General features: G+C 46.8%; 1 protein-coding gene across 2 annotated transcripts in view; it reads right to left on the bottom strand.

The window, feature by feature from the left end:
* Window positions 1-17,148, bottom strand: part of LOC142576546 (uncharacterized) — a 146,604-nt gene extending 129,456 nt beyond the window's left edge. For both annotated transcript variants that reach the window (XM_075686715.1, XM_075686721.1), the window contains exon 1: window positions 17,052-17,148. In XM_075686715.1, coding sequence (XP_075542830.1) covers window positions 17,052-17,109 — 58 coding nt within the window. In that variant the 5' untranslated portion in view covers window positions 17,110-17,148. The remainder of the gene's footprint in view (window positions 1-17,051) is intronic.
* Between the last annotated feature and the right edge of the window lie 7,412 nt (window positions 17,149-24,560).

The raw sequence follows: 24,560 nt of genomic DNA, 5'->3' as shown, positions 1-24,560 counted from the left end.
TACAAAAGCAAAGTTCGCAATAGGGGATCAGAAAATTTGGTTGTGGGAGTTCATAGTGTATCTTTTTTTGAACCTTGGTAGGACATTAGGCAGTATAGTAGCAAGAGCTTGGTTGCGCAACCCACCGCCTCGTTCCAAAGGGGACACTCATAACATCCATTTATCCATCCATCCATCCATCCATCCAAGCAGAGTAGATTTTCCTAGTAAGACTTGTTTATTCCCGAGCCCGGAGGCACCAACTGCGTGTAGGAGCCCTAAGCTCCTCGTTATCGTCGCCGACCTGACTAAGAACCACGCCCATACCTTTCTCGCTTCCGTTGCATTGAACTATGAATTCCTTTGTGTAGTCTGGCGCCCGAAGCACAGGACAAGAAACCAATAGCATTTTCAAGCTTTGGAAAGCGTTCTCTTTGTCCTTATCCCAGTGTACGCTACTCGGTGCTCCCTTTCGGAGGGTGTCCGTTAATGGACTTGCCATTTACGAGTAATTCGGAATGTACCATTGATTGTACCCTACAAGTCCCAAAAATGAATGGAGGTCTGTTTTCGTGCGCGGCAGAAAAAATTCTCCAATCGTGCCTATCTTCAGCTCGGACGGCCGTCTCGTGCCCTGGCCGACAACATGGCCCAGATAAGTAACCTGCGAACAACCAAACCTAGACTTTTCCGCTTTCATTGTTAAGCCGGCTTCCCTCAACCGTGAGAACACCTGTTTGAGATGCCATACGTGTTGTTCCCAGCTGTCCGAAAAAATTGCTACATCATCAAGATATGGCAAGGTGAACTCGTGCAAGTCTTTCAGAACAATATCCATTAACTTAGAGAAGCTAAACGGCGCGTTCTTCAGCCCTAAGCTGAGTGCGAGAGGGCGAAAAGTGCCTACAGGTGAGATGAAGGCTGCATAGCGGCTGGCACTTTCTGAAAGGGGAACTTGCCAGTACCCCCGCACGAGATCTATATTTGAAATGTATTTAGCCGCGCTAACTCTTTCAATTCATTCCTCAATGTTGGGTATCGGGAACAGCTGATCCCTAGTGATGGCATTTCACTTCCTGTAGTCAACCCACGGACGAGGGTCCTTGTTAGGGGTTTCTACTAGTATTAGCGGTTACGTGTAGTCACTCTCAGCGGGCTCAATAACTCCCAACCCTAGCACCTTACGGGTTCGGTTGATGTCAGCTCTATTTCATGCGTTATTAGTTCGGTTCTACCTGGCTGGTCGCTGAATCTGTTGAGATATTCCCCTAACACCCCTTTTAGCTCATCTAGCTGTTCGGGTCTTAGAGCGTGATGAGCTCACTGAATGCGACCTCCAACTCAGAAATCGGCCTATAGGCCGATTTCTGAGTTGGAGTGAGATGGAGGTCGCCCTATACTCCTTAAACATGGTACTAGTACCATCCTGCTCTTTGATGGTTTAGTTAACGACTCCGCTCCGCTCATCAAATTGCTCATCAAATTGCAGTGATATATCCTCACCTCCTTCCTGCGACCGCGCATCTTCAGAGCATAGATAGTGTCTGAAAGTTTGTGCAACACTTTAACGGGCCCGTCCCAGTGAACTTCAAGCTTGTTCTTTCTTGAACGTTTGAGGATCATTACCCGGTCTCCGGGGTTAAACGTTCGAAGCCTCGCATTCTTGTCGTAATAGAATTTGGCGTTCTTTCGAGCCCCTTTCATGTTCTTTTCGACTAGTTCTTGGGTTGTGCTTAGCCGTTCGAGCAAATTTAGCACGTATTCAACCACTGTTGGACTCTCTCCTCTTTCTTCCCACATCTCTCTTAACATTCTCAGAGGAGAACGGAGTGTCCTCCCATACACTAGTTCTGCTGGCGAGAACCCTGTAGCCTCATGTGGAACCGTTCGCAAAGCAAACAAAGTGGCCGGCAGACAGTTCTCCCAGTCCTCCTTGTGCTCATAACAGAGCGCACGCAAAACTCGCTTGAATCTGAATGCACTGAATGCCACCTCTCTACACTGTTTGACCGAGGGTGATAGATGGAATTGTGTATTAACTTTACCCCGCACTTTTGCAAGAATGTGGAAGTCAGTGCGCTGGAGAATACTGACCCTTGATCCGCCTGAATTTCGGCTGGAAACCCAACTCGTGCAAACACTGTCAAAAGCGCGTCTACTCCTTCGGTGGAGTTGAGCTCTTTCAGAAGGATTGCTTCTGGAAACTTTGTAGCCAGACACAGCATGGTAAACAACTACCTGTAACTTGATTTTGTCTTTGGTGGAGGCTTTACCGTGTTTATCACAAGTCGTATGAAAGGTTCTGTTATTAAGGGCACTACCTTTAGGGGAGCTTTCCGTATGTCTCCTGGTTTACCCGAGCGCTGGCAGGCGTCGCGTGATCTTACAAAGTTTTCTACGTCTTTGAAACAGCCAGGCCAGTAGTTTTCCATAAGCAATCTTTCTTTTGATTTGTTTATGCCTAGGTGGCCGGACCACCCATTTCCATGACAGAGACTCAAAATGTCATCCCTGTACTTAGTAGGTACGACTAACTGATCTAAAATCCTACACTTTCGATCTCAGTGTCCATACAACAATCCTCCTCTCTCATGTATCGTCACGTTGCTCCTAGCAATGCCTTCTTTAGCTGTGTGATGTAATTTAGCTAAGCTCTCATAATTCTCTTGCTCGGCTGCCAGTGACTCTATCCACACGTAAGAGCTGATCAAAGTTCTTTGAGACGGAAGATAGTAATAACCCTGTCTCGCTTGCGAGTGCATCAGCGGGCTCTTCTTGCAGGGGCGAACTTTGACACCCTGGCGATACGCTCTCATTGAGCTGGTCAGCTGGCAGGCTTTCCTCAACTGTTTTTTCATCCTTCGAGCCTAGCTCAGATTCGGTTATTGAAGTTGTCTCTTTTGCTGCTTCCGCTGGAGCAGCTTGTGCATTTTCAGCCGAAAGCGACGCGATTTTACGAGCTTAGCCTCGCGTCAATGCCTGTACTACGCCCTCTCCCAGCTTAATCCCTTTTTCACGCAGTAACGGATTTGAACGAGTCGAAAAAATGTAAGGGTACTGCAGTGACAAAAATTTGGAAACTGCAGCCTCCGTCACGAGCTCCCGAATGGCCCACTGGTTTTGACTTTGGCCATGGTCAGATTCACGCTGTGTTCTTCTACAACCTGTTGGATCCATGCTACTTCTCCGGTGAAGTCATCTACCGTCACGTAAGACTGATGGACAATGTCCATCGTGGCGGCACAGTGTCTTAGCACCCTGCATGGTTTGCCATTAACTTGCAGGTCCTGAAGATATGGGCTTAAAAGTTCCATATTCTCGTATTTTTCATCTATGTAGAAAAAACTACGCTAAGCTTTCCGCAGTTCAGAGCGATATGTCCCAGTTTGTGGCACTTATTGCAGCGGATCGGCCTAAAAGATTCGAATTTTCTTTTCTGCTGTTTCTGCACGCTTTCCCCGTTTGATTTCTCCTCGCTCTTTTCTGCGGGTTTTTCCTCCACGTCTACAGGCTCCGATCGTCTAGTCTGCGAACCCATTTTCAACGGAAATGGTTTCCGCCGTCCATTTTGACCGTCCCAATTACCGTCTTCGGCGTTCAGCTTTCTACGCGTTGCGTACTCTTCGGCTAATTCAGCCGTCCTTTCCACAGTGTTTACATTTCCTCTGTCTTGGACCCACAGTTTCACAGCTTGGGGGATGCTTTTGTAAAACTGTTCTAGATACATGCATTCAATGATCATGTCTCTGCTGTCATACGCCTCCGCGCTTTTCGGCCATTCGACTAGGTTGGCCTTTAAGCCGTATGCCAACTCCGGGTACCCCTCGGTATCTTTCTTGCCTGTGCTCCTAAACCTTTGCCGAAAAGCTTCGGCTGAAAGGCGGTATTTCTTCAGGAGACTAGACTTAACTTTTGCATAATCATATGCATCCTGTGCACTGAGTCTGGCGATTACTTCCGCCGCCTCACATTGCAACATAGACAGCAACCGCTGTGGCCATGTACTCGGACCGAAGTTCATGTTCTCGCAAGTCTTTTTCAAAATAGCTTAGGAACAAGTCTATGTCGATCCCCACCTCAAATAGCTTCGCTAGCCTGTCCATGCGATATGATTCTGCCTCACTTGATCGTCCCAGAGCCCCTTCACTTCCTTGAGACAACTCCAAACGTTTGCTTTCAAGTTCAAGTCGCATTTTTCTTAACTCGCGATCTTTATCGCGTTCCTCTCTCTCTTGTTCTTTTCTCTCTCATTCTTCTCTCTTTTTTAGAAGTTCCAGCCCCATTTCAATTTCTTCCTCAATGGCCTGTTCGGAAATTAGCTCCACTAATTCCGATTTTAGCATTTCCTTGCGTGCATCTAGGCCCAGTTCCTCACCAACAATCAACAACTGGTCTCTCAGCAGTGGCCTTAACTCCATGATTGCTGCTTTACTGCCTTGGTCCTGCTCGCTAAATCTACCTAGGAAAACACAACCTAGCTAGCCCTTAAGTCTAGCTTCCCTACAGTTCTAAACAGAACAACCACAAAATGAAGCCTAGACAGTCAAAGCAAGAACCAAGCACTCACCGCCGACCCAACACCACGTCGCAAAGTCCATCTCACCGCTGTCAGCCAGTTGTTAGGACTGGGGGCTCAAGCCCATCGCTCGTAATCAGTTGTCAAGATTGGAGTCGGGCTAGAATTAGACGGTAGCTGGTCGATGCCGTCGTCTAACTTATCCACGCTGAGGACGTTGTTGAAGGGAAGTACTGCTTCTCATCGAGAACGAGGAATATGGGTTTATTTACAGTATCTACATAAAGACGTTGCAGTTCATCAGTCTAGCATGACTGCGAGAGAAAGTACACTGAGCAGCCGCACAATAGCGGTTTGTGAACACTCGGTCCTCCCTCGATCCCAAGGTGAGGAAAACGTTCGACGAGTCATCGTATACGAGTCGCCTCTCTGCACGAGAGATTACACAAACACACTTTTTGCGGGAGGTTCGTGGTCCCCAACCGAGGCCAGACGGGCTTCGTAGAACTCGTGGCTTACATCAGGAGAGGCGCCTTTTATTCCCCGCGCTGACCCCTGCAGCGCAGCCGGTTGCCCATTGTCTTGCGTCTTGAACGGTGCGTGGGAAGGGATCTCGAACTTCGTCCCCCCGGGGACTCCCTGGTTCATAGCAGACCAGGTTGCCGGTGGCGGGTTCAGGCATAAAGCCTGCTTCGTCGCAGTCATCTTGGCTCCAGCGACGGAGAGTCGAGGACGCGCGTATTGTTCTTCACACACAGTCGACTTAGTGACGCCGTGGCTAGAGGTTTGCGGTGGCGTTCCAGGAAAAGTTGACGCCCGCTGTCACAACTGGCTGGCAAAACTTGCGCGTCAGCGGGCCTTTCTTAACAGTGACGATGGCAAGCACATAGAGCAGGCCTACACGTTCTTCAGATACCTCGCTACTTGAGTGCTTAGTGTCTCGGCGTGGTGCATCGTTTGTGTTATGCGGAGATTTTATTGCCCACCTTCCACGATGGTGTAGCCGTCCCCAAGACAATCGTGGGGCAGAGATTAACGAGATCATAATCAAGTACGATCTCCAAATACGGAATGACGGTTAACCTACATTTATAGTTAGAGGAAAGAAGCATTCCACTATAGACCTTGCGATATCAACGAGATATGTTTGCTTAGCCTGGTCATGTGAACACGGCCCGTGGGGCTCTGCTCACTTACCCATTTGGTTAACACCAACGCATACTGCGGGTCGCCAGGATGTCGTTTATATTGTGACTAAGTGGAACAAGTTCCGACAGCTGATCTCAGAGGCACCCATCTCAAGACAGCCTACTTAAACTTATGAGTCAGTGCTTACGAAAAGCTACAGTACAACGACGACGGAGTATCGCCAAACTAAATTCCGATCTAAAGCTTTCGCGGCTCCGCGCATGTCGACGGCGCGCTTATAATTAGGCACAGCGCTCTAAACGACGCACCAACTGGTCTATATACAATCGCATTTATGCAGCTATACGGCGGCATACAAAACAGCTTCGTCGCAAGAGCTGGGAAGCTTTGTGTAGTTCGTTGCATACTGGAAGTGGTTTTGGAAATGTATGGCGCATAGTGAAGGCTCTCCGGACTCCAGAAATCTGGAAGAATCCTACGGCTGCATTGAGCATAGCGACTGGCCAGTCACCAAAAGTAATAGCGGAGGCATTTGCAGACATTTTCGTCTCTCCTGCATCCAGTGACACCACAATTAGGGTCCTTCCGTCTTTGACAAGTCACAGCACCATAACCGCTTCCTACGGTCCAGCCTGCCAGATGGACGAGGTAGATCTCACTCTTGAGAAGCTGTGACACGCGCTGAGCCGCTCCAAACGCCACACTGCTCCAGGCGAAGATGGTGGGACGTACCAAGTATTGCGGAACGTTGATAAGAGTTTCCATGACCGTATATTGGACGAGTATAATGAAGTATGGATAACCGGTGTAATCCCTGCTGAATGGAAATCGTCCTTGGTAATACCAATTTTAAAGCCCGGGCGTCCTGCAAGGCACCTCAAGTCCTACCTACGAATATCCCTAACTTCAAATGTCATCAAGTTAATGGAGCGAATGGTCTTGTTTCGCTTATATGTCAGGCTAGAAGAGCTGAATTTCTTCCCTGATGTCATGAGTGGCTTTCGTCGCCGCCGTTCGGCTCTGGGCAGCATATCAGACCTTGTCTCAGCACTCGAATTTGCTAAGGAAAACAAGCATTCCGCCTACATGCTATTCCTAGACATACAGCAAGCTTTCGATTCAGTTCCGCGTAAGGCGATTATTTTCGCTCTTGCAACCGGGTCGTCTGCTCCAATTTGTGCATAATTTTCTATCGGAGCGCCGGATGAAAGTGCGTGTCGGAGGAGTAACTAGTGAATACCGAAATGTAAACTGCGGTGTTCCACAGGGCAGCGTATTATCGTCGCTTTTGTTTAACACCGTAGTCGCCGCGATTCGAAGTCGTTTGCCTCGAGACACTGACTTCCCTGTGAGCATAGCCGTCTACGCAGATGACATTGCTCTGTGGATAAGCGGCCCTTCGCACCTTGGTCCGCGGCTTCGCGCAAGCTTGCAAAGAGCTCTAAACGCTACGTCGGAGTACTTGGGTGAAGTTGGCATGCTCATATCACCTGCTAAGTCGGCTGCAATAGCATATCACCCTAAACAACGCGCTCATCGAACAAAGAGCCGACTGTATCTTGACGAAACGCCTATAAACTGGGTGCGACAACACCGTTATTTGGGCTTGATTGTGGATGATCGCATCTTTTGGCGTCCTGCCGTTAAATCTGTACGACGCAAATCGCACTCCCTCCGTAAGTATGTGACCGCCTTGACTGCTCGAGGTGCTGGCTGCGACCAAACAACGGCTCTTCAGGTGTACCAGTCACCTGTACTCTCAGGCTTGCTGTACGCATTACCAATTTCGAACATACCACCTAGTTTGATAGCCCAACTGCAGCGAGATCATCGCGTGGCCCTTCGACTAATGCTTGCATTACCTCGTTTTGTGAACAATAAACTCCAGAGCAGCACGGATGGCTCCGAGTTCTGCAGCCGTCGATGATGTAATGTGAGATGTCTTGAACTTGAGGGTGACAGACTCTGCGGGAAACACCACTGCTCCCTCTGAACTTTTAGAGGAGACAGAACCGTCCGTGTAAGCGTGGATGCGTCCTCTGTGCTTGTCATGTAGCGCTGAAAGCACGGTTTGTTTCAGGGCGAAAGTTGACATCTCCGTTTTCTTTTTGATACCGTGAATAACAAGAAGAGCCTCGAGTGGATGGAGGCACCACAGCGGTACAGATGGTCGTGCTGTAGGCGTGAAGTTTGACGGTAAAGTTCCATGGCTGGCGGCATTAATCTTGCTAAACGCTGAACGAGGTCCAGCGGCAGGAAGGGAGGCGAGATGATGCGATGGAAGTCGGCCGAAGTGCCTGATGTGCATCCTTAAAGTGTCGACTTGAAGATACGTGTTGATGGGGTGGTCATGCGCAATGGCTATTGTTGCTGCCGTGGATGCACATCTGGGAAGACCAAGTCAAATACTCAGAGCTTGAGCTTGTACAGACTGGAGGGCACGGAGGTTGGTCTCACCGATCCCACCCAGTACAGATAAGCTATAGCGCAGGAGACCGAGGAACAGTGCGTTATAGAGTTGGAGCATCGCACTCACAGACGCACCCCATGACTTTCCCGCAAGAAACCTGAGCACGTAGGTTATCATGGCTAATTTCCTTTTTAGGTAGGAAATATGAGGACTCCAGGAAAAGTCTCGATCTATTATCAGTCCTAGAAAGCGGTGCGTCTTCTCGTAGGCAACTGGCTGTCCATTAATTCCCATAACGTACGGTTTCATTGCTTTGCGCATGAAAGCGACTATAGAGCACTTCTCGGAGGACACTTCCAGACCTCGCGCTCGAAGATAACCTGATGTTAGTGTGGCCGCTTTTTGAAGTCTGGCGCGCAGCTGTGGACGCGTCGTTCCTGATCACCAAATGCATATATCGTCTGCATAGATCGACACATGGACGGATTGCGGAAGGGTATGAACCAGGTCGATGAGCACGAGGATAAATAGAGTGGGGCTCAAGACTCCGCCTTGTGTTACGCCACGGTAGGTGTTGTGTTGTGATGACGCACCATCCTCTCTTTGCACAAAAAATGACCTGTCCTTCAAGAAGCTGGATATCCACCGAAAAACAAGGCCGCCTTGGCCGACATCGCCCAAGGCGTCCAGAACGGCTTGATGGGTTACGTTCTCATAAGCGCCTTTAACATCCAGGAACATCGCCGCTGACAGCCTCCTGAGGCTTTTTTCGAGCAGAACAGACGAAACAAGACCTATGACATTGTTTACAGAAGAGCATCCGCGTCGAAAGCCTGCCATAGCGTCAGGGTATAACTTGTAGTGTTCTAGATACCACTCTAGACGCGTCAGCACCATCCTCTCCATCACCTTTCCTAGAAAACTGGCCAGACCAATGGGACGATAAGACGCCACGTCTAGGGGTGATTTACCTCGTTTGAGCAGATGCACAAGGCGGCTGGACTTCCATGCAGCAGGAACTACTCCTTCACGCCATGAATTATTGTACACGTCTAGAAGTGCATGCCGGGCTGTTTGACTGAAGTTTCCAAGAGCTGCGTATGTCACCCCGTTGTAGCGCGTAGTATCGCGTTACTGTGTGAATTTTGTGGTTTCCATTTTTTTCCTCTTCTTCTTCTTTCTCCTTTTATTCCCTTTACCCCTTTCCCCAGCACAGGGTAGCCAGCCGGTACTTACACTGGCTAACCTCCCTGTCTTTCCTCCCCTTTGTCTCCTCCTCCTCCTTGGATTACCTCGTGAGGCGCAATCTATTGCATTACTCACTGAAGGGCAACAGTTACTCCTGAGGCTGCAAGCAGATCAGAGAGCTCTGTATCATACTGAGCGTCTGCATCGCGCATCGAATGGTCAATCGCTCCTTGATCGTCTCATTCACCGCCCGTTATCTCGAATGGGAAAAATGGCGGCTTTATTTATGGATATCACTACCGTTTCTGAACATGCAGCTTCAGATACGTCTCCGCCTCCAAAAGGTATCACGAAACGCGTATTCCCCATTTACCTCACAATCCCTGACATGCACGAAAATTCTGATATGGCTGTTTAGGCAATATTCCAATTGGCTCAGTATCTATCACCTGTTCGAAAAGTTTTCTGATTATCTTCAAGTTTTCACAGATGCATCTGTACACAACGACGGTCAAGGCACTTGTGCAGCTTTTTCCTGCCCTTCAACTCAAGCACGACGTATCTTTCAAATACCTCATCCAACTTCGTCAGCAACTGCGGAACTAGCAGCGACTAATGTTGCACTGAAATACGTGCAAGAGGAGTTAACTACATCGAAGGTTGTCATCTTTACGGACACCCTTGCTGCCCTTAGCAGGTTACAACGCAGTGAGCTTGATTGTCCTCTTGTGCGCCGCATTACTGACTCTGCGAGCAAAATTGCATCACGTGGGGTATCTCTCGTTGCTCAATGGATACGTTCACACGTAGGAATCGCCGGAAGGGAAGAGGCTGATCGGCTCGCTTCAAGTTGCGCTCAAACAACTGCGACTTCCCAGAAATTTTGTGCAAGCTTGATGACGCTCGTCACCTGATTCGTCGCCATTTACTTAAGCAGCATTTATATCAGCGGGTCCTACGCGCTGATCTACGTGGAATGGAACCCACGTCACAAGAGTTTGTCAAGGACAAGCAAGCTGTGCGATTAGTATGCACTAGGGTTGTGTTCCAATTCTCCAGCACTCCCAGGGTTCTACTAGGACACCTAAATACCCAATAAAATGGATGGGAAAACGGCGCCGCGGTAGCTCAATCTGTAGAGCATCGCACGCGAAATGCGAAGGTTGTGGGTTCGGTTCCCACCTGCGGCAAGTTGTGTTGTCATCCACTTTAATTTCCATTAATTTTTCTTTATTTCATTTATTAAGCACAAGTAATTCCCCCTATGTTGTCCTTGGGGTCAGTGTTTGTTGGCTTCTTATGACATGACTATATAAATCTCGTGCTATATACAATCAAGAGACAAGCATCCCTGTACTTATTCAAAAACGCGAATTAGGCATCTTTGTCCCCCTGCTGTCTGTTTGTAATGGTTTCGACAAATGTATTCTTTCTTTGAGTAATCGTTAAATAGCAATTGATTCATTTTAAGCTCAATAAACGAGTAGTATATGTTCCTTGTACTTGCATACGAATGCAAAATCCTGCAGCGCTGCTCTTTCTATTTTGCCCTTTACAACGTAGCTGAAAAATTTAATTGATGTGGTTTAACGTCCGAAAACCACTTTGTGATTATGAGGGACGGTGTAGTGGAGGTCTCCCGATTAATTTTGACCACCTGGGGATCTTCAGCGTGCAATATAGTGCAAGCACACGGGAGTTTTGGCCTTTCGCCTCCGTCAAAATGCCGCCACCGAAGCTGGGATTCGAAACCGCGTTCTCGCGCTCAGCTTGCAACGAAGCTATATCCCACGCAGTCTTCTTATTTTCGCATAAAAATCAAACATATCAATCTCCTACTTGCATAACGGTATGCCTGAGAGAGCACAAGTTGATAAAACCTATGAATGCACTTTAGAAATACACGCACTCGGCCATCGACCTTGCACCGTAGCAGACGAGTCGCAGCGCTGTAGAAGGCACGGGGTTCTTTTTCCCTCGCGAACCGGCACGTGCTGTAGCATTCCCATCATGAAAGCTCTAGCAAACCAGTCATCAATATGTATAGTCTCATTTATACCCAGAAATACGCGCTATAGAACCATGATTTTGGAGCGGGACTATTTCTTTAGATGCGAAGACAACCGGCTTCGGCGCTTGAATGATCTGGCTGGGGCGCCTCCTGCCTTCTCAAGTTGTAACCTAATATACGTATGTTCCACTGGCAATGTGCTCCACTTTAATGACGAAAAATAGCCTTTAAATGTCTCCAACGCTACGTGGAATGGAACCCACGTCACAAGAGTTTGTCAAGGACAAGCAAGCTGTGCGATTAGTATGCACTAGGGTTGTGTTCCAATTCTAGCCAGCATCTAAATTCGGCGAACACAAATTTGAGGTGGCGTGTAGCGTCTGCGATCACCTATGGTTCCGATCGGACAACGTCAGGAGGTGTGTGTTCCAATGCTGGCCAGCATCCGAGGCATTCTACGTAGAGGGTTGATGAGACAGCCCAGAAAGGCTCGAGGCTATGCAATGGAACGCGGTTCGAGCTGCCTGGAAGACGAATGGAAGATGCTTCTGCGACGTGACGCCACTTCGCGGTGACAAGAAGAAGTTGAGAGAAGCACACATTATTTCTGTATTTTAAGTCTTTGCGCCTGTAAACCTATAAAAAACACGATACAACCTACATTAAGAGCGTAGTATAGCGTGTCTACGTTTTCATGTGCGCAGACTACCTTCCTATCGGCTTTGGAACGGGACTTAATTGGAACGAGACTTAAGATGGCCGCTGTCTACTTAGCTGGTAACTTTTCCGTGTACGGCAAATATTGGAACACAGCCTAAGTATGTACCGCTCTTCACTGAACCTATCGCCATCTTGGGTCACTGATTATGTGCCAGTGGGCAGCTGGCAAGCGAGGTAACAATTTTCAGCATTCGCAGGCACTGGCTCGCCACGCGCCTCGCTCGGAGGTGCCGCGCGGGCTTGTCGGCAGCGCTACCAGATGGCGCAGCGTCTTCACAACGAAGTGTGAGACAGGAACCCGGCTGCCGCATTACGCGTTTCTCTGCGTTCCGAGGCCACGCGCACGGTTCGGGGCGGCACCGCTAGATGGCGCTGCCTGTTCATAGGGGAACCTGAGACAGGAGTCTGGCTGCAGTACACTCCTAATATATAACTCGATTTGACATGTGGCATTACGGTGTGGCTATATTGTACAATGCTAAACACAATATCGTCGACTATCATCGTGAGATTAGTTCGGTCGATTTTCTTTATCTGATACTCCGTCGAAGAAATGTTCCAGCCACTTCCGTTGCACTGAGCAATCCTAAACGCGGTACATTGTCGCATAGTACCTGCGTATAAGGCTATATACTAGGAGAAATTGACTGGAGAATGCGGACCAATGCCGAAGGCGGTGCAGTTTGACACATGTAGTGCCTCTAAGCGCTAGCTGCAACGACGGAAGATTGGGATTGTGACAAAATGAGACGCTCTCACTTTTATAAGTAACTTGCTGCTATGCAAGGGGACGCACGCCAAGCACAGTGGTAGGGGCGGTGGTTGTTCGCACGTTTCAGTCCGGCGTTTGGTGTCTAAAGTAAACTGGTACATACCTCCGCGGTATCCCGAGCACGGGCTCCCCATCGCGCTATGCAACGTGACGCACACGCCAGTCATTTCAAAGAGTTATTTGGCGTTTACGCGTGCGCTCTATGCAGGTGAGTGTGGCCTAGAAAAAATGGGGGATACTCAGCTTGTAAGGTATTTAGCAATACATAATGAAGGCGGAACACCCTTTCCCGGTTTGATGCTAATTAGCCTTTATTGCATAGGACACTGATTTTATCGTGATCAAGATAAAAGGCTAGCCCATACGCACTTGTGAAATCGAATTATTTCCTTTCGAGGCATAATTGAAGCCCAGGATTATTTTACGGCATGACCGACTACGGCGTGTAACCTTTGGCAACCATTAAAAAAAAAACATCTTGAATTACAATCCCAGTCGCGTTGTGAGCACGGCGGCTACAGGCGCTTCCTGTTTGTGGTTTCTATTATGTCAACATCACTGATAGGGTTTTCATGTCTATTTCGTTTTCCATCTTGCTGAAATCTGGCAATTAAGATTAAAATTGCAAATGAGTGATGCATAATGGTTACAGCATCGGGCTGTAGCACAGGGATGACATGTTTCGAACCCCGGCATCAGCGAAATCTTGTTTTTATTGAAAAGTACCGAAACAACGCAAGTCTGAATCCCACCTACAGGTATCGCAAAGTGCCTGGAATGTAATAAATAATGATTGTCATTAAAAAGTAATCACACGCAGAAGCATAATAAGGCCTCGGATTGTGCAGCTAGGTGAGTAGAATCAATTTCGTTAATATTCCCGTTTGTTGCCTGTGCTCATCAAATAATCTCAATAAGAAGCCACTTATGTGTCTCTCTTAACCTGCAAGATGCACTGCTTGTTCCTGTCCAGGAGCCAAATTGATAAAGGTTTTCGTGCGTAAGTACTCTTTGCCATTGACCGGCTGCCTTCGCTAATAATATGTCCACTACATCGAATGGCTGAAATTTTTGGTTACGAACAATTAAAACTTAAATGGTTTTTGCAAATATATGGCCCGACGGTGTATTCCCACGTGTCGTGGCTGATCGCATGAAGACTATTTAATCTAAATCTATAATCCTGGCATGTTATTGGAATATCATAAGACAACGCTAGTTTTCCTACCCTCACAATTACTATTTTATTTCATTCAGTACTTCATAATAAGAGGTTGTATCACAATGCTTCATTGCGGGATTTCTCAAAGTACAGTGGCATTTTATGTTCCATCCACTAACGAACAATCTATGTTCAATTCATTGATCATCAACCTCATCATCAACATCATCCTGGCTACGCCTACTGTAGGGTAAGGCCTCTCCCATACTTCTCCAACTAAACCGGTCATGCTCTTATTGTGGCCATGTTGTCCATGCAAACTTCTTAATCTCATCCGCCCACCTAACTATCTGCCGCCCCCTGCTACGCTTCCCTTTTCTTGGAATCCAGTCCGTAACTCTTAATGACCATCGGCTATCTTCCCTCGTCATTACATGTCCTGCCCATGCCCCTTTCTTTTTCTTGATTTCAACGAAGATATCATTACCTCGCGTTTCTTCTCTCACCCAATCTGCTCTTTTCTTATCCCTTAACGTTACACCAATCATTCTTCTTTCCATAGCTCGTCGCGTCGTCCACAATTTAAGTAGAACCCTTTTCGTAAGCCTCCAGGGTTCTGCACCGTAGGTGAGTACTCGTAAGTCACAGCTGTTATACACTTTTCTCTTGAGGGATAATGGCAATCTGCTGCTCATGATCTGAGAATGCATGCCAAACGCACTCCGCCCCATTCCTATTCTTCTGATTATTTCAGTCTTATGATCCGGATCCGCGGTAACTACCTGCCCTAGGTAGATGTGTTCCCTTACCACTTCCAGTGCCTCGCTACGTATTTTAAACAGCTGTACTCTTCCGAGACTATAAAACATTAGTTTACTGAAGATTAATTTCTAGACCCAACCTTCTGCTTTACCCCTCCAGGTCAGTGAGCATGCATTGAAATTGGTCCATTGAGTTACTAAGCAAGGCAATATCGTCAGCGAATCGCAAGTTACTCAGGTATTCTCCATTACCTCTTATCCCCAATTCTTCCCAATCCCGGTCTCTGAATACCTCCTGTAAACACGCTGTGAGTAGCATTGGAGAAATCGTATCTCCCTGCCTGACGCCTTTCTTTATTGGGATTTTGTTGCTTTCTTTATGGAGGACTACGGTGGCTGTGGAGCCGCTATAGATATCTTTCAGTATTTTCACATACGACTCGTCTACACCCTGATTTCGTAATGCCTCCATGACAGCTGAGGTTTCGACAGAATCAAACGCTTTCTCATAATCAATGAAAGCTATGTATACGAGTTGGTTATATTCCGCACACTTCTCTATCACCTGATTGATAGTGTATATGGTGTATTGTTGAGTAGCCTTTACGGAATCCTGCCTGGTCCTTTGACTGACAGAAGTCTAAGGCTTTCCCGATTCTACCCGCCGTGGTTGCTCAGTGGCTATGGTGTTGGGCTGCTGAGCACGAGGTCGCGGGATCGAATCCCGGCCACGGCGACCGCATTTCGATGGGGGCGAAATGCGAAAACACCCGTGTGCTTAGATTTAGGTGCACGTTAAAGAACCCCAGGTGGTCAAAATTTCCGGAGTCCTCCACTACGGCGTGCCTCATAATCAGAAAGTGGTTTTGGCACGTAAAACCCCAAATATTATTATTTCCCGATTCTATTTGCGAATACCTAAGTAAATACTTTGTAGGCAACGGACAGTAAGCTGATCGGTGTATAATTTTTCACGTCTTCGGTGTCCCCTTTCTTATGGATTAAGATTATGCTGGCGTTCTTCCCCTATTCCGGTACGCTCGAGGTTATGAGCCATTGCGTATACAGGGTGGCCAGTTGTTCTAGAACAATCTGCCCACTATCCATCAACAAATCTGCTGTTTACATCTCCTCCCCAGTTGTCTACCCGCTTTCCATAGCTCCCAAGGTTATCTTTATCTCTTCCGGCGTTACTTGTGGGATTTCAAATTTCTCTAGACTATTCTCTCTTCCATCATCGTCGTGGGTGCCAGACGTACTGTATAAATCTCTATAGAACTCCTCAGCCACTTGAACTATCTCATCCATATTAGTAATGATATTGCCGGCTTGCTCTCTTGACGCATACTCTTGCTATTCCTAGTTTCTTGTTCACTGCTTTTAGGCTTCCCGCATTCCTGAGAGCGTGTTCAATTCTATCCATTTTATACTTCCTTATGTCAGTTATCTAACGCTTGTTGATTAACTTGCAACGTTCTGCCAGTTCTATTCTAGCTGTAGGGTTAGAGGCTTTCATATATTGGCGTTTCTTAATCAGATCTTTCGTCTCCTGCGATAGCTTACTGGTATCCTGTCCAGCAGAGTTGCCACCGACTTCTATTGCGCGCTCCTTAATGATGCTCATAAGATTGTGGTTCATTGCTTCAACACTAAGGTCCTCTTCCTGAGTTAAAGCCTGTTCTGTTCTGTATCTGTTATGTTCTGTAGCTTGATCACAAATTCCTCTATTTTCCTTCTTACGGCTAACTCATTGATCGGCTTCTTATGTACGAGTTTCTTCCGTTCCCTCCTCAAGTCTATGCTAATTCGAGTTCTTATCATCGTATGGTTACTACAGCGCACCTCGCCGTGCACGTCCACATCTTGCGTGATGCCACGGTTAGCAGAGAGTATGAAGTCTATCTCATTTCTAGTCTCGCCATTTGGGCTCATCCACATTCACTTTCGGCCATCTCGCTTGCGGAAGAAGGTATTCATTATCCGCATATTATTACGTTCTGCAATCTCTACTAATAACTCTCTTCTGCTATTCCAAGGACTTATGCCATATTCCTCCACTGACTTGTCTCCAGCCTGCTTCTTGGCTGCCCTGGCATTGAAGTCGCCCATCAGTATAGGGTATTTTCTTTTGACTTGACCAATCACCGATTCCACGTCTTACACGGGATTTAATCTCCCAAAGCAACGCCGGCTAGGTACTAAGGAGACGCTGTAGCGGAGGGATCCGGATTATCTACAACCACCTAGGGTTCTTTAACGTGCACTTAGATCTTAGTTAAACGAGCGTTTTACATTTCGGACACATCGAAATGCTGTGGCCATGGCCGGGAATAGAACCGCAATATACTTTGAAATAGTAGGCTTACTGCTAGCTTGTACTCACCCGCAGCTGTGGCAACGAACGTGAGGGCCAAGCACGCTGAAACAAACAACGCGTGCATCGTGTCCTGCGCACCGCACGCTTGCGAATATTGTCCCCTTCGACAGCTCCGGAGGACTGCAAGTGCCCCGCAAGTGCACAGTCTCTGAGGCAGCTCAAATATACCTTCACTAGACTGACAGCTTCGTTCAGCGTGGTGCGTTACCCGACACCACTCACTATATGATAAAAAACACGCGATGTGAAGTTTTCTATTTCGACATGTAAACGACATCCGATTTCGCCAAGCTCAACGAGAGATAAAAACTGAGGAGAACTGCTGCGATGGAGGGTCTAAAGTTTCAAAGTGTGGTGAACGTGTAGAAGGAAATGTTGGAGGGCTAACGCAAATGGGGCCAGTTCAAGTGACGGCATGAAAGGCAAAACCCGTGGTGTTAAACTTGCATTATGTTTCGAAAAGAGGAACTGCGCTAGAAAAGCAGGCGGAACGGGTCGTTGACGGCGTCCAACCTTCACGTGGCGGCACAGCCGTGAATTTTCTGAGCGAAAGGGGAAAAAAAGCCTGAACGGGGACGTTTCGCTCTGGCGCTCCGTCCTGAACGCATGGCCACGGATAAATTGTTTTTCTCGGCAACCATCTGCATTAAATTGTGAGAATTGTCACATTTAAATGAAAACATCAAAATATAACGACTGCACTATGGAGATTATGAATAATGCGTTATTCTTTTATCAAACTTGTTGAAATTACCAAAATTCCAATCCGAAACTATGAAGTTTACAACTCTCTAATGCAGCAATGAGAAATGATATGACAATTCTGTAAACTGCACCTGATAGTACCCCTAAAGCGTCCAAAATAGGTCTATTACGCACCACCCTGAAATATACGATTAATCTGTGAGCAGGATGCTCACAAAGCTTTTGCAAGTATTGTTACAAACTCACCTAATCTCTAAATTCATATGTCAAATTAGTCTAATTTAGATCCGCTATCGGAGACTGTTTGGAGAGCTGCGGTAGGTTTCTTTGGTGTAACAGATACAGACAGTACAGATGTCTTTGATGTACTTACAGATATATAAACTTGATACTTCTATGTTTTTATAATTGTGCTAGTTTACAATAGGTTTCGCGAAAAATTTCAAGCCGTGAATAAAAATTATGCTTGCTCAGTCACTATAATTAATCTTTCTATCTCGAATGCAAGAAATTTCATGCAGATCGTTGTAGGAGTCATCTCATAGAAGTATTTCCGTGTCTTGCGTCTTTTTGATTAGGTGGTGTTGTAGTCGGCCCCGTGCTAAAGCTTCCTCCTAAGCGGGAGAGTTAGCTCGGGGCCAACTGAAATGAAATTTGTTGCATTTATAGTAGATAGCTGAATTCTTGTCACGGGCATCAAGAAGAATTTTGTTTTAGGGTATTATATTGTTTCGAAGTGTTGCTAAAATATCGTATAATAAAACAATAATCCAAGCACGAAATTTAAAAATCCGTCACTCTGCGTAAAAAATTGTTATCACAGTGCGTCAACACCGTGCGTTAGAGCAACCAACGCGAATATATTTGGTGTAAGAATTTACACCTTAGGTGACATTGCTAGATGTTTACAAAGGTTCTGCAAAAGACCTAATTACATATTAGTGGTTTGTAGATTGCAGAACGTTGTACTACACAAAAATTTTATCTGCTTTTGATGTATTTTTAGGTGCCGTTTGCAGAATTGTAATATCTTGCAATATTTTCATTGGTGAGTTACAGAGTTGTAAACTGCATAGTTTACTTCTTGAAATGCAGCAAATTTCAACACGTGTACGTGCGTGAAATAAAAGAAAGTACAGCCTAGAGAAACATTGCCTTCATGAAATCACTAGCATTTAACTTATTCCTACACATTTACCAAACTTCATAGAATTCGGTGCAGTGATCGCCAATAAAATCTGTCATGATTTCTACGCATATATAGGAACCCCCGAGAGAGTTGCTTCTTAAAAGAAATTGCTTTCGGCTACGTAAGCAGGAGATGACTGTCTTCAGGCAAAATTCCTAGTTTTCATATAACTTCACGTTGGTTCCTTGCCTTTTTTCTTCCATGGGTGAGTGTAGGCAGATATACGATGGCGCCATCTACCGCCAGCGCCTCAGTGACGTGTAAAGTTAGATGAGTGCGTGGAGCACGTGCTACGTGTCATTTCCTGGCGGTAAGTTTTCCATTGTACGTGCGTGGAATTATGGCCGTTTGGAGCTATTCTTTTTGTGCGGGAGTGTTTCCTTTGTTTTGGTACAAGTGGTTGGATAAAAAAATTACAGGGTTTCACTAGGTACACGGGCGCTTTCGCCACCATTTAGATGTGCCGCTGTAGTAGGAATTTGGTCCCGCGACCTCGTGCTTAGCAGCCCAGCACCATAGCCATTAAGCAACCACGGCGAATATTGAGTAGTTGACATGCTATACAGTTTGTTTCCTTTTATTTCGAACGCTTTCTTTAAGAAAAACCCTGCAAGGCTATTCGAATTACGTCACTACAGGTAAATTATCTGCACATACGGACATAGTTTGCATGAAAAACAACAGCAATTCATTTTCTAATTATAATTATTCTAATAATAACTTGTAGTTACCAACTTTACGACGCATGATTATATTGAAAAGCAATAGCTTGTTGAATTGGCCGGTTTAGTACATTACAGAACTTGAATAAAACATAGGTAAACACAACGAGGAGAATAAAACATGGCGCTGCGGCGCGTCGTCGTCAATGTATACTGAAAGGACCAGGAGTAAAAAAATAATAATAAAACAAGGACCTAGGATATCCCCGTTTACACTGCTATGCGACGTACGAGATAAGTGTATGATTTCGTTGCGGTGAAGTGATAGTGAAGGATCGCTGACAGAATTTTCTTCACATTATAGATAGCGAAGGCGTCAAAAATTTCACCTTTGCGTTGTTCGTCTCGGTTTAGGCTAATCATTGTAAAAAACAATCGCAAACCACGACGATCCAAACAAGCGCGAACTATTCCAAACCAAGCAAACTAAAACAAGTGCGAGAGAGACCTGATACCAGCAGACGATACGAAACGAGCGATCCGGTTGACATCAGATACGAGCATGAATCCTGCGGTCAGGCGGATTCGCATGACACAGGTTTCCCGCGCGCACGTCACTGAAGGGGCCGCTCTCATTCATCTCCGGCGTTTGCCTCCAGCTTGTCGCCCGGGAAAGCCGCGAGAAATCGGTGCAGGACCCACCCTTCCTATGGCACAAGAAAGCTGCCTTGTTTTGCCGCCGACGGCGCGCCCATGTATAAACGTCCGTGTACCATGCATTAGGTGCACGTTATAAAAGCTCACGCGGTCAAAATTAATCCGTTGTCCGCCACTACGATGCACCTCCTTATGAAATCGTGGTTTTGTCACATAAAACCCCAAAATCGTTCTTTTTTTGTTCGGCGGCGACACAAGACGCTTGGCGATCTCATTGAGGGCCTGTCGGGGTATGCATGAGAGTCCGTTGCCTCCAGTTGGGCGTAGGACCCTGCCCTGGCGCGCAGCCGAAACTCATGTCGTCCCGGGGAAATGCTCGCTCGAAGATCACCACATCGACACCATCACCACATCACCACACCGATCACCACATCGCGACACCCTGGCTGTGTTCCAATACTCTCCATAGACGGCGAAGTACACGGCTAAGTGGTGTGGGGTCTCTCACACCCGTGCTCTTGGGACAAAGGAACGACAGTACACACTAGTGCAAACAATCACAAGGGCATTTATTGCACCTTTCATAGATCAGTGCCTGCTAGCAGAGTTGCTACCCACAAAACATGCCGATGGGCGCGCGACAAATCTAGAAGTCTGACTCACCGCGACCAGAAGCGAGCGAATATGTTCGCCCCATGCTGGATCCCAAGGCCTGGTCGTTCGCGTGTATGGTCACGCGAATCGTGGCGCGTTCGAGGGCGGCGAGGCGGTCTCTCGCCACGCGAGGCGGTCTCGCAGAAGCATGGGTCGGCGCGCACGCGGGAGACGTCCCCGCCGTGCGCCGACCCGCCGGGCAAGAGGGTCGCTGCACGTGCGGCACGGCCGTCCCGCTTGCTGTCTCGAACCCAACAGCTCGAGCGCCTTGTCTCCCGACGCCCGAGTAACCCCGCAGCGGCGCGACGCTCGCGCCATCTCTCGCACCGCGCTTGTACCACTCCAACCGCCGCGGGCGCCAGGCCACGCGGCGGGTGAAGCCGCCCTGCAGGAGACGAGCCATGCGGGAAAACTAGATCTCAGGGGAGGCGTGAGAGTCACGCATCCCCACAGTGGAGAGCGACCATCTTAAGCCTCGTTTTCATTATGAAGAAGACGTCAAATCAGACATCTTTGCTACGACAGCATCGAAGTCAAAAACGATTCAGGCTACTTTCCTGTCCAAACAAGATGGCGGCTGAGCTGGACGCCTGGAACTTCGACGGGAAGGTCGTCTACGCACAAGAAAAACGTAGAGACGATATCCTACGCTCTTTAAGGTAAGCTACATTGTCGTTTTCATAGATTTACAGGAGCAAAGAGGTAAAATACAGAAATAATGTGTGCTTCTCTCAACTTTTATTTGTCGCCGCGAGGTGGAGTCACGTCGCAGAAGCATCTCCCATACGTCTTCCAGGCAATTCGAACCGCTTTCCTTTGCATAGCCTGGACACTGTCTCGGCTGTATCACTAGCTGTATACGTAGAACGCCTCGGATGCTGGCCAGGGGCGCCTATAACGTTAAGTTATTTCACACTTCTCTATTCCACTTCTTCAATCAGCCCTCCGCGATTGGTAGAAAACTTTTTTGGACCACCTCCCCTTCACCTGTCTCTCATTCAACGTCACGAAAACCGGGATAGCTCCCAATCTGACATGACGGGAACACACTGATTACGCATGATTCAACCGAACAAACGAAAAATAATTATTTCTGATTCTATTCCTTTTTGCCAATAACCATCCACTATTGGTCAAAAAGTTTTAGGTTGCTCCCACTTCACCTGTGTGTCACTCGACGTCAAAAAACCGCGAAAACTCATTGAGTCAAAGTGACGTGTGCGCGTTAAAGATGCATTAATATGACGAACAAAACTGGATTAGTTTTCTGAATAGCCGGATACCGCCCCATCGAAAGAAGTAGAAGATAGCTGCCGCCGATCGTTCATGCACCGGCTACGCGCAACTACCGTAGAGCATGGGTTAATTTCCGCGTAACGAAACATTTTGCGCGGCCGTATAACATTATCGAAACTTTTCGGCACGTATACGATCGCTCTGCCCCCTCTTCTTTGCTGGGGATCCGTTTTAGCGGCATTTCTAACTGTCCGTCGTACGCCGCCCCGATTTCGTGGACAAGTGGACTTGTCTTCTTCAAGGTCGACTTGTGGAAGCGTTGGCAAAAACTTTCACCTTGTTCTCGTGTTGCTCATCGTCTTGAATTTCCATCTTCCGCCTTCCCCGTGTTTTCCCTAGAAAAAGAAAGACATCTTTGAAGGATCGATAAAGATTGGTGCTTGATGCTGCCAAACATAAATAAAAATGCTACAGAAAGAAAATACAGAAAAATTCCAAGTGCAGGAAAAGAATCATTACAATTGCCAATCCTGCATGCCAGCACCTTTCAAGAAACACTGTTGTTATTCCAGTAGACAGACTGACAGCTTGCTCATGGAAGCACATTTTTCCAGTTCCATGCCATTGGCAAAAAAATGAGTTTCCTGGAATGTAGCCACATGCACGCGTGGTGATCACAATGTTTTTTTTTCCTGGACTTGTATATCTATATGTATTTTCTCCCTTTCCCGCTTTTATGTTTTGTTTCATCAAGCACTAGTCTTTATCAGGTTTTATTGCTGTACTACTTTCTGGTAACCTTTATAGATCACTGCATTTTCACAATAAACATTTTAATTAGAAGTTAGCGTACCCTGTTCTTACTGCTTCACACTGCACATTCTTGCTACATTGGCCAAATAAAAGATTTTATAAGGTACATAGAAGCATCACAAGTGCCATTAAAGTTACTTGTTGCAGTCTAAAAATATAATGAATAGCCTGGCTGCAAATGGCACCAGAGAACACATAGGACGAACAAGAAAACCGAGATGATCTAACAACCAACAGTTTATTGTGCACACCGAGTAAATGCTTGCTGACAAGCAATAGACCGAACATACACAAAGAGGAGAAGCAAAAATTCATGTGCGTTTCCTGACAGGAAATGAATCCATTTCTAACGGAAGCCGTGCTGAGAAGATTATCCCAGCATTTTTAGGTCTACAGCTTCCGTAATTTCTCTAGGCAGCCGATCTGCACAGAATGCTAGCTTCTTCCTCTACAATGCACGCTCAGATGTGGAGAGTGCATTGTAAAGGAAGAAGCTAGCGTTCCGTAGAGATCGGCTGCCTAGAGAAATTATGGAAGCTGTAGATGCAAATACACTGGGAGAATCTTGTCAGCATGGCCTCTGTTACACTTTCAGAGATGGATGCGTTTTCTGTTGGGATCTGTATGAACACACATCAGTTTTTTGCTTCTGCTTTTTGTGTAACTTCGATTTATTGCTTGTCAGCCAGCATTTACTCGGCATGTTCAATAAACTTTCACTTGTTAGTACGCCTTGGTCTCCAGCAGAAAGGTGTTCATTCTTTTTACAGTGAAGCTGTATATGCCTAGGCAAAACACTCATGGTCCGATCGCAAAAACCCTAGTGCAGGGGTATGAGCCCCTGTTTAAGGGGGTGCGAGCCAGCAATTGCATTTGTCTTGCATGATGGACAGAGAAATTTCTTGTTGGCTAGACATAGAAATGCTTATGCATTTCAAACATACATTTATCTACGTAGTATTGCAGGGAAGGGACACAGAGGGGGATGGGGTTAAAACAAGATCATGATGTCATTATTATCTCGCAGCACAGGTGTGGTGGGCCATTGGCTAGACCGATAGTGACATCGTTTCCCTCTAGCAGCAGAGCGCGCATGCAGCAGTCTCTCTCCGACTTCCCGATAGGTTCAAAAATGTGTCCCTGTATTTAACTAAATGAAATGTGCAGCCCCGGTGTGCCACTTGGTAACTACAGTGCATAAATGAGCCATAACCATTATAATTAACGCATAACAAAACACAAATGCGTAACATAATTCAGAAAGACTTTGATGGACCCGCTGGATTAACGCAATGAACCACTCATTGCACTTTCCATGATGGCGATCGTGCAAAGTGCGATGTGTGGCATTCCAAATAAACAATGTGATAAACCCAAGCCAAACATGTGCATAACCTCGTTAAGAAACACAGACATAACCAATAACATAGGAAGACTTGAATAAACCATTGGAATTAACCCAGTGATAAACACCGGGGCCGCACATTTCAGCTTCGCTGGTTTACCGTCTGTACAAGGTGCACGGGCAGTAATTTTTTCTGTTATTGTTTGTTAAGTATTGTATAATGTTGCGCCAGTAAAATACGTTGGGCTAGTTGG

Source organism: Dermacentor variabilis, chromosome 1 (assembly GCF_050947875.1).
Source record: "Dermacentor variabilis isolate Ectoservices chromosome 1, ASM5094787v1, whole genome shotgun sequence".
Lineage (NCBI taxonomy): Eukaryota > Metazoa > Arthropoda > Arachnida > Ixodida > Ixodidae > Dermacentor > Dermacentor variabilis.
The sequence above is the reverse complement of the archived record's forward strand: the minus strand, read 5'-3'. Positions and strand labels throughout refer to the sequence as shown.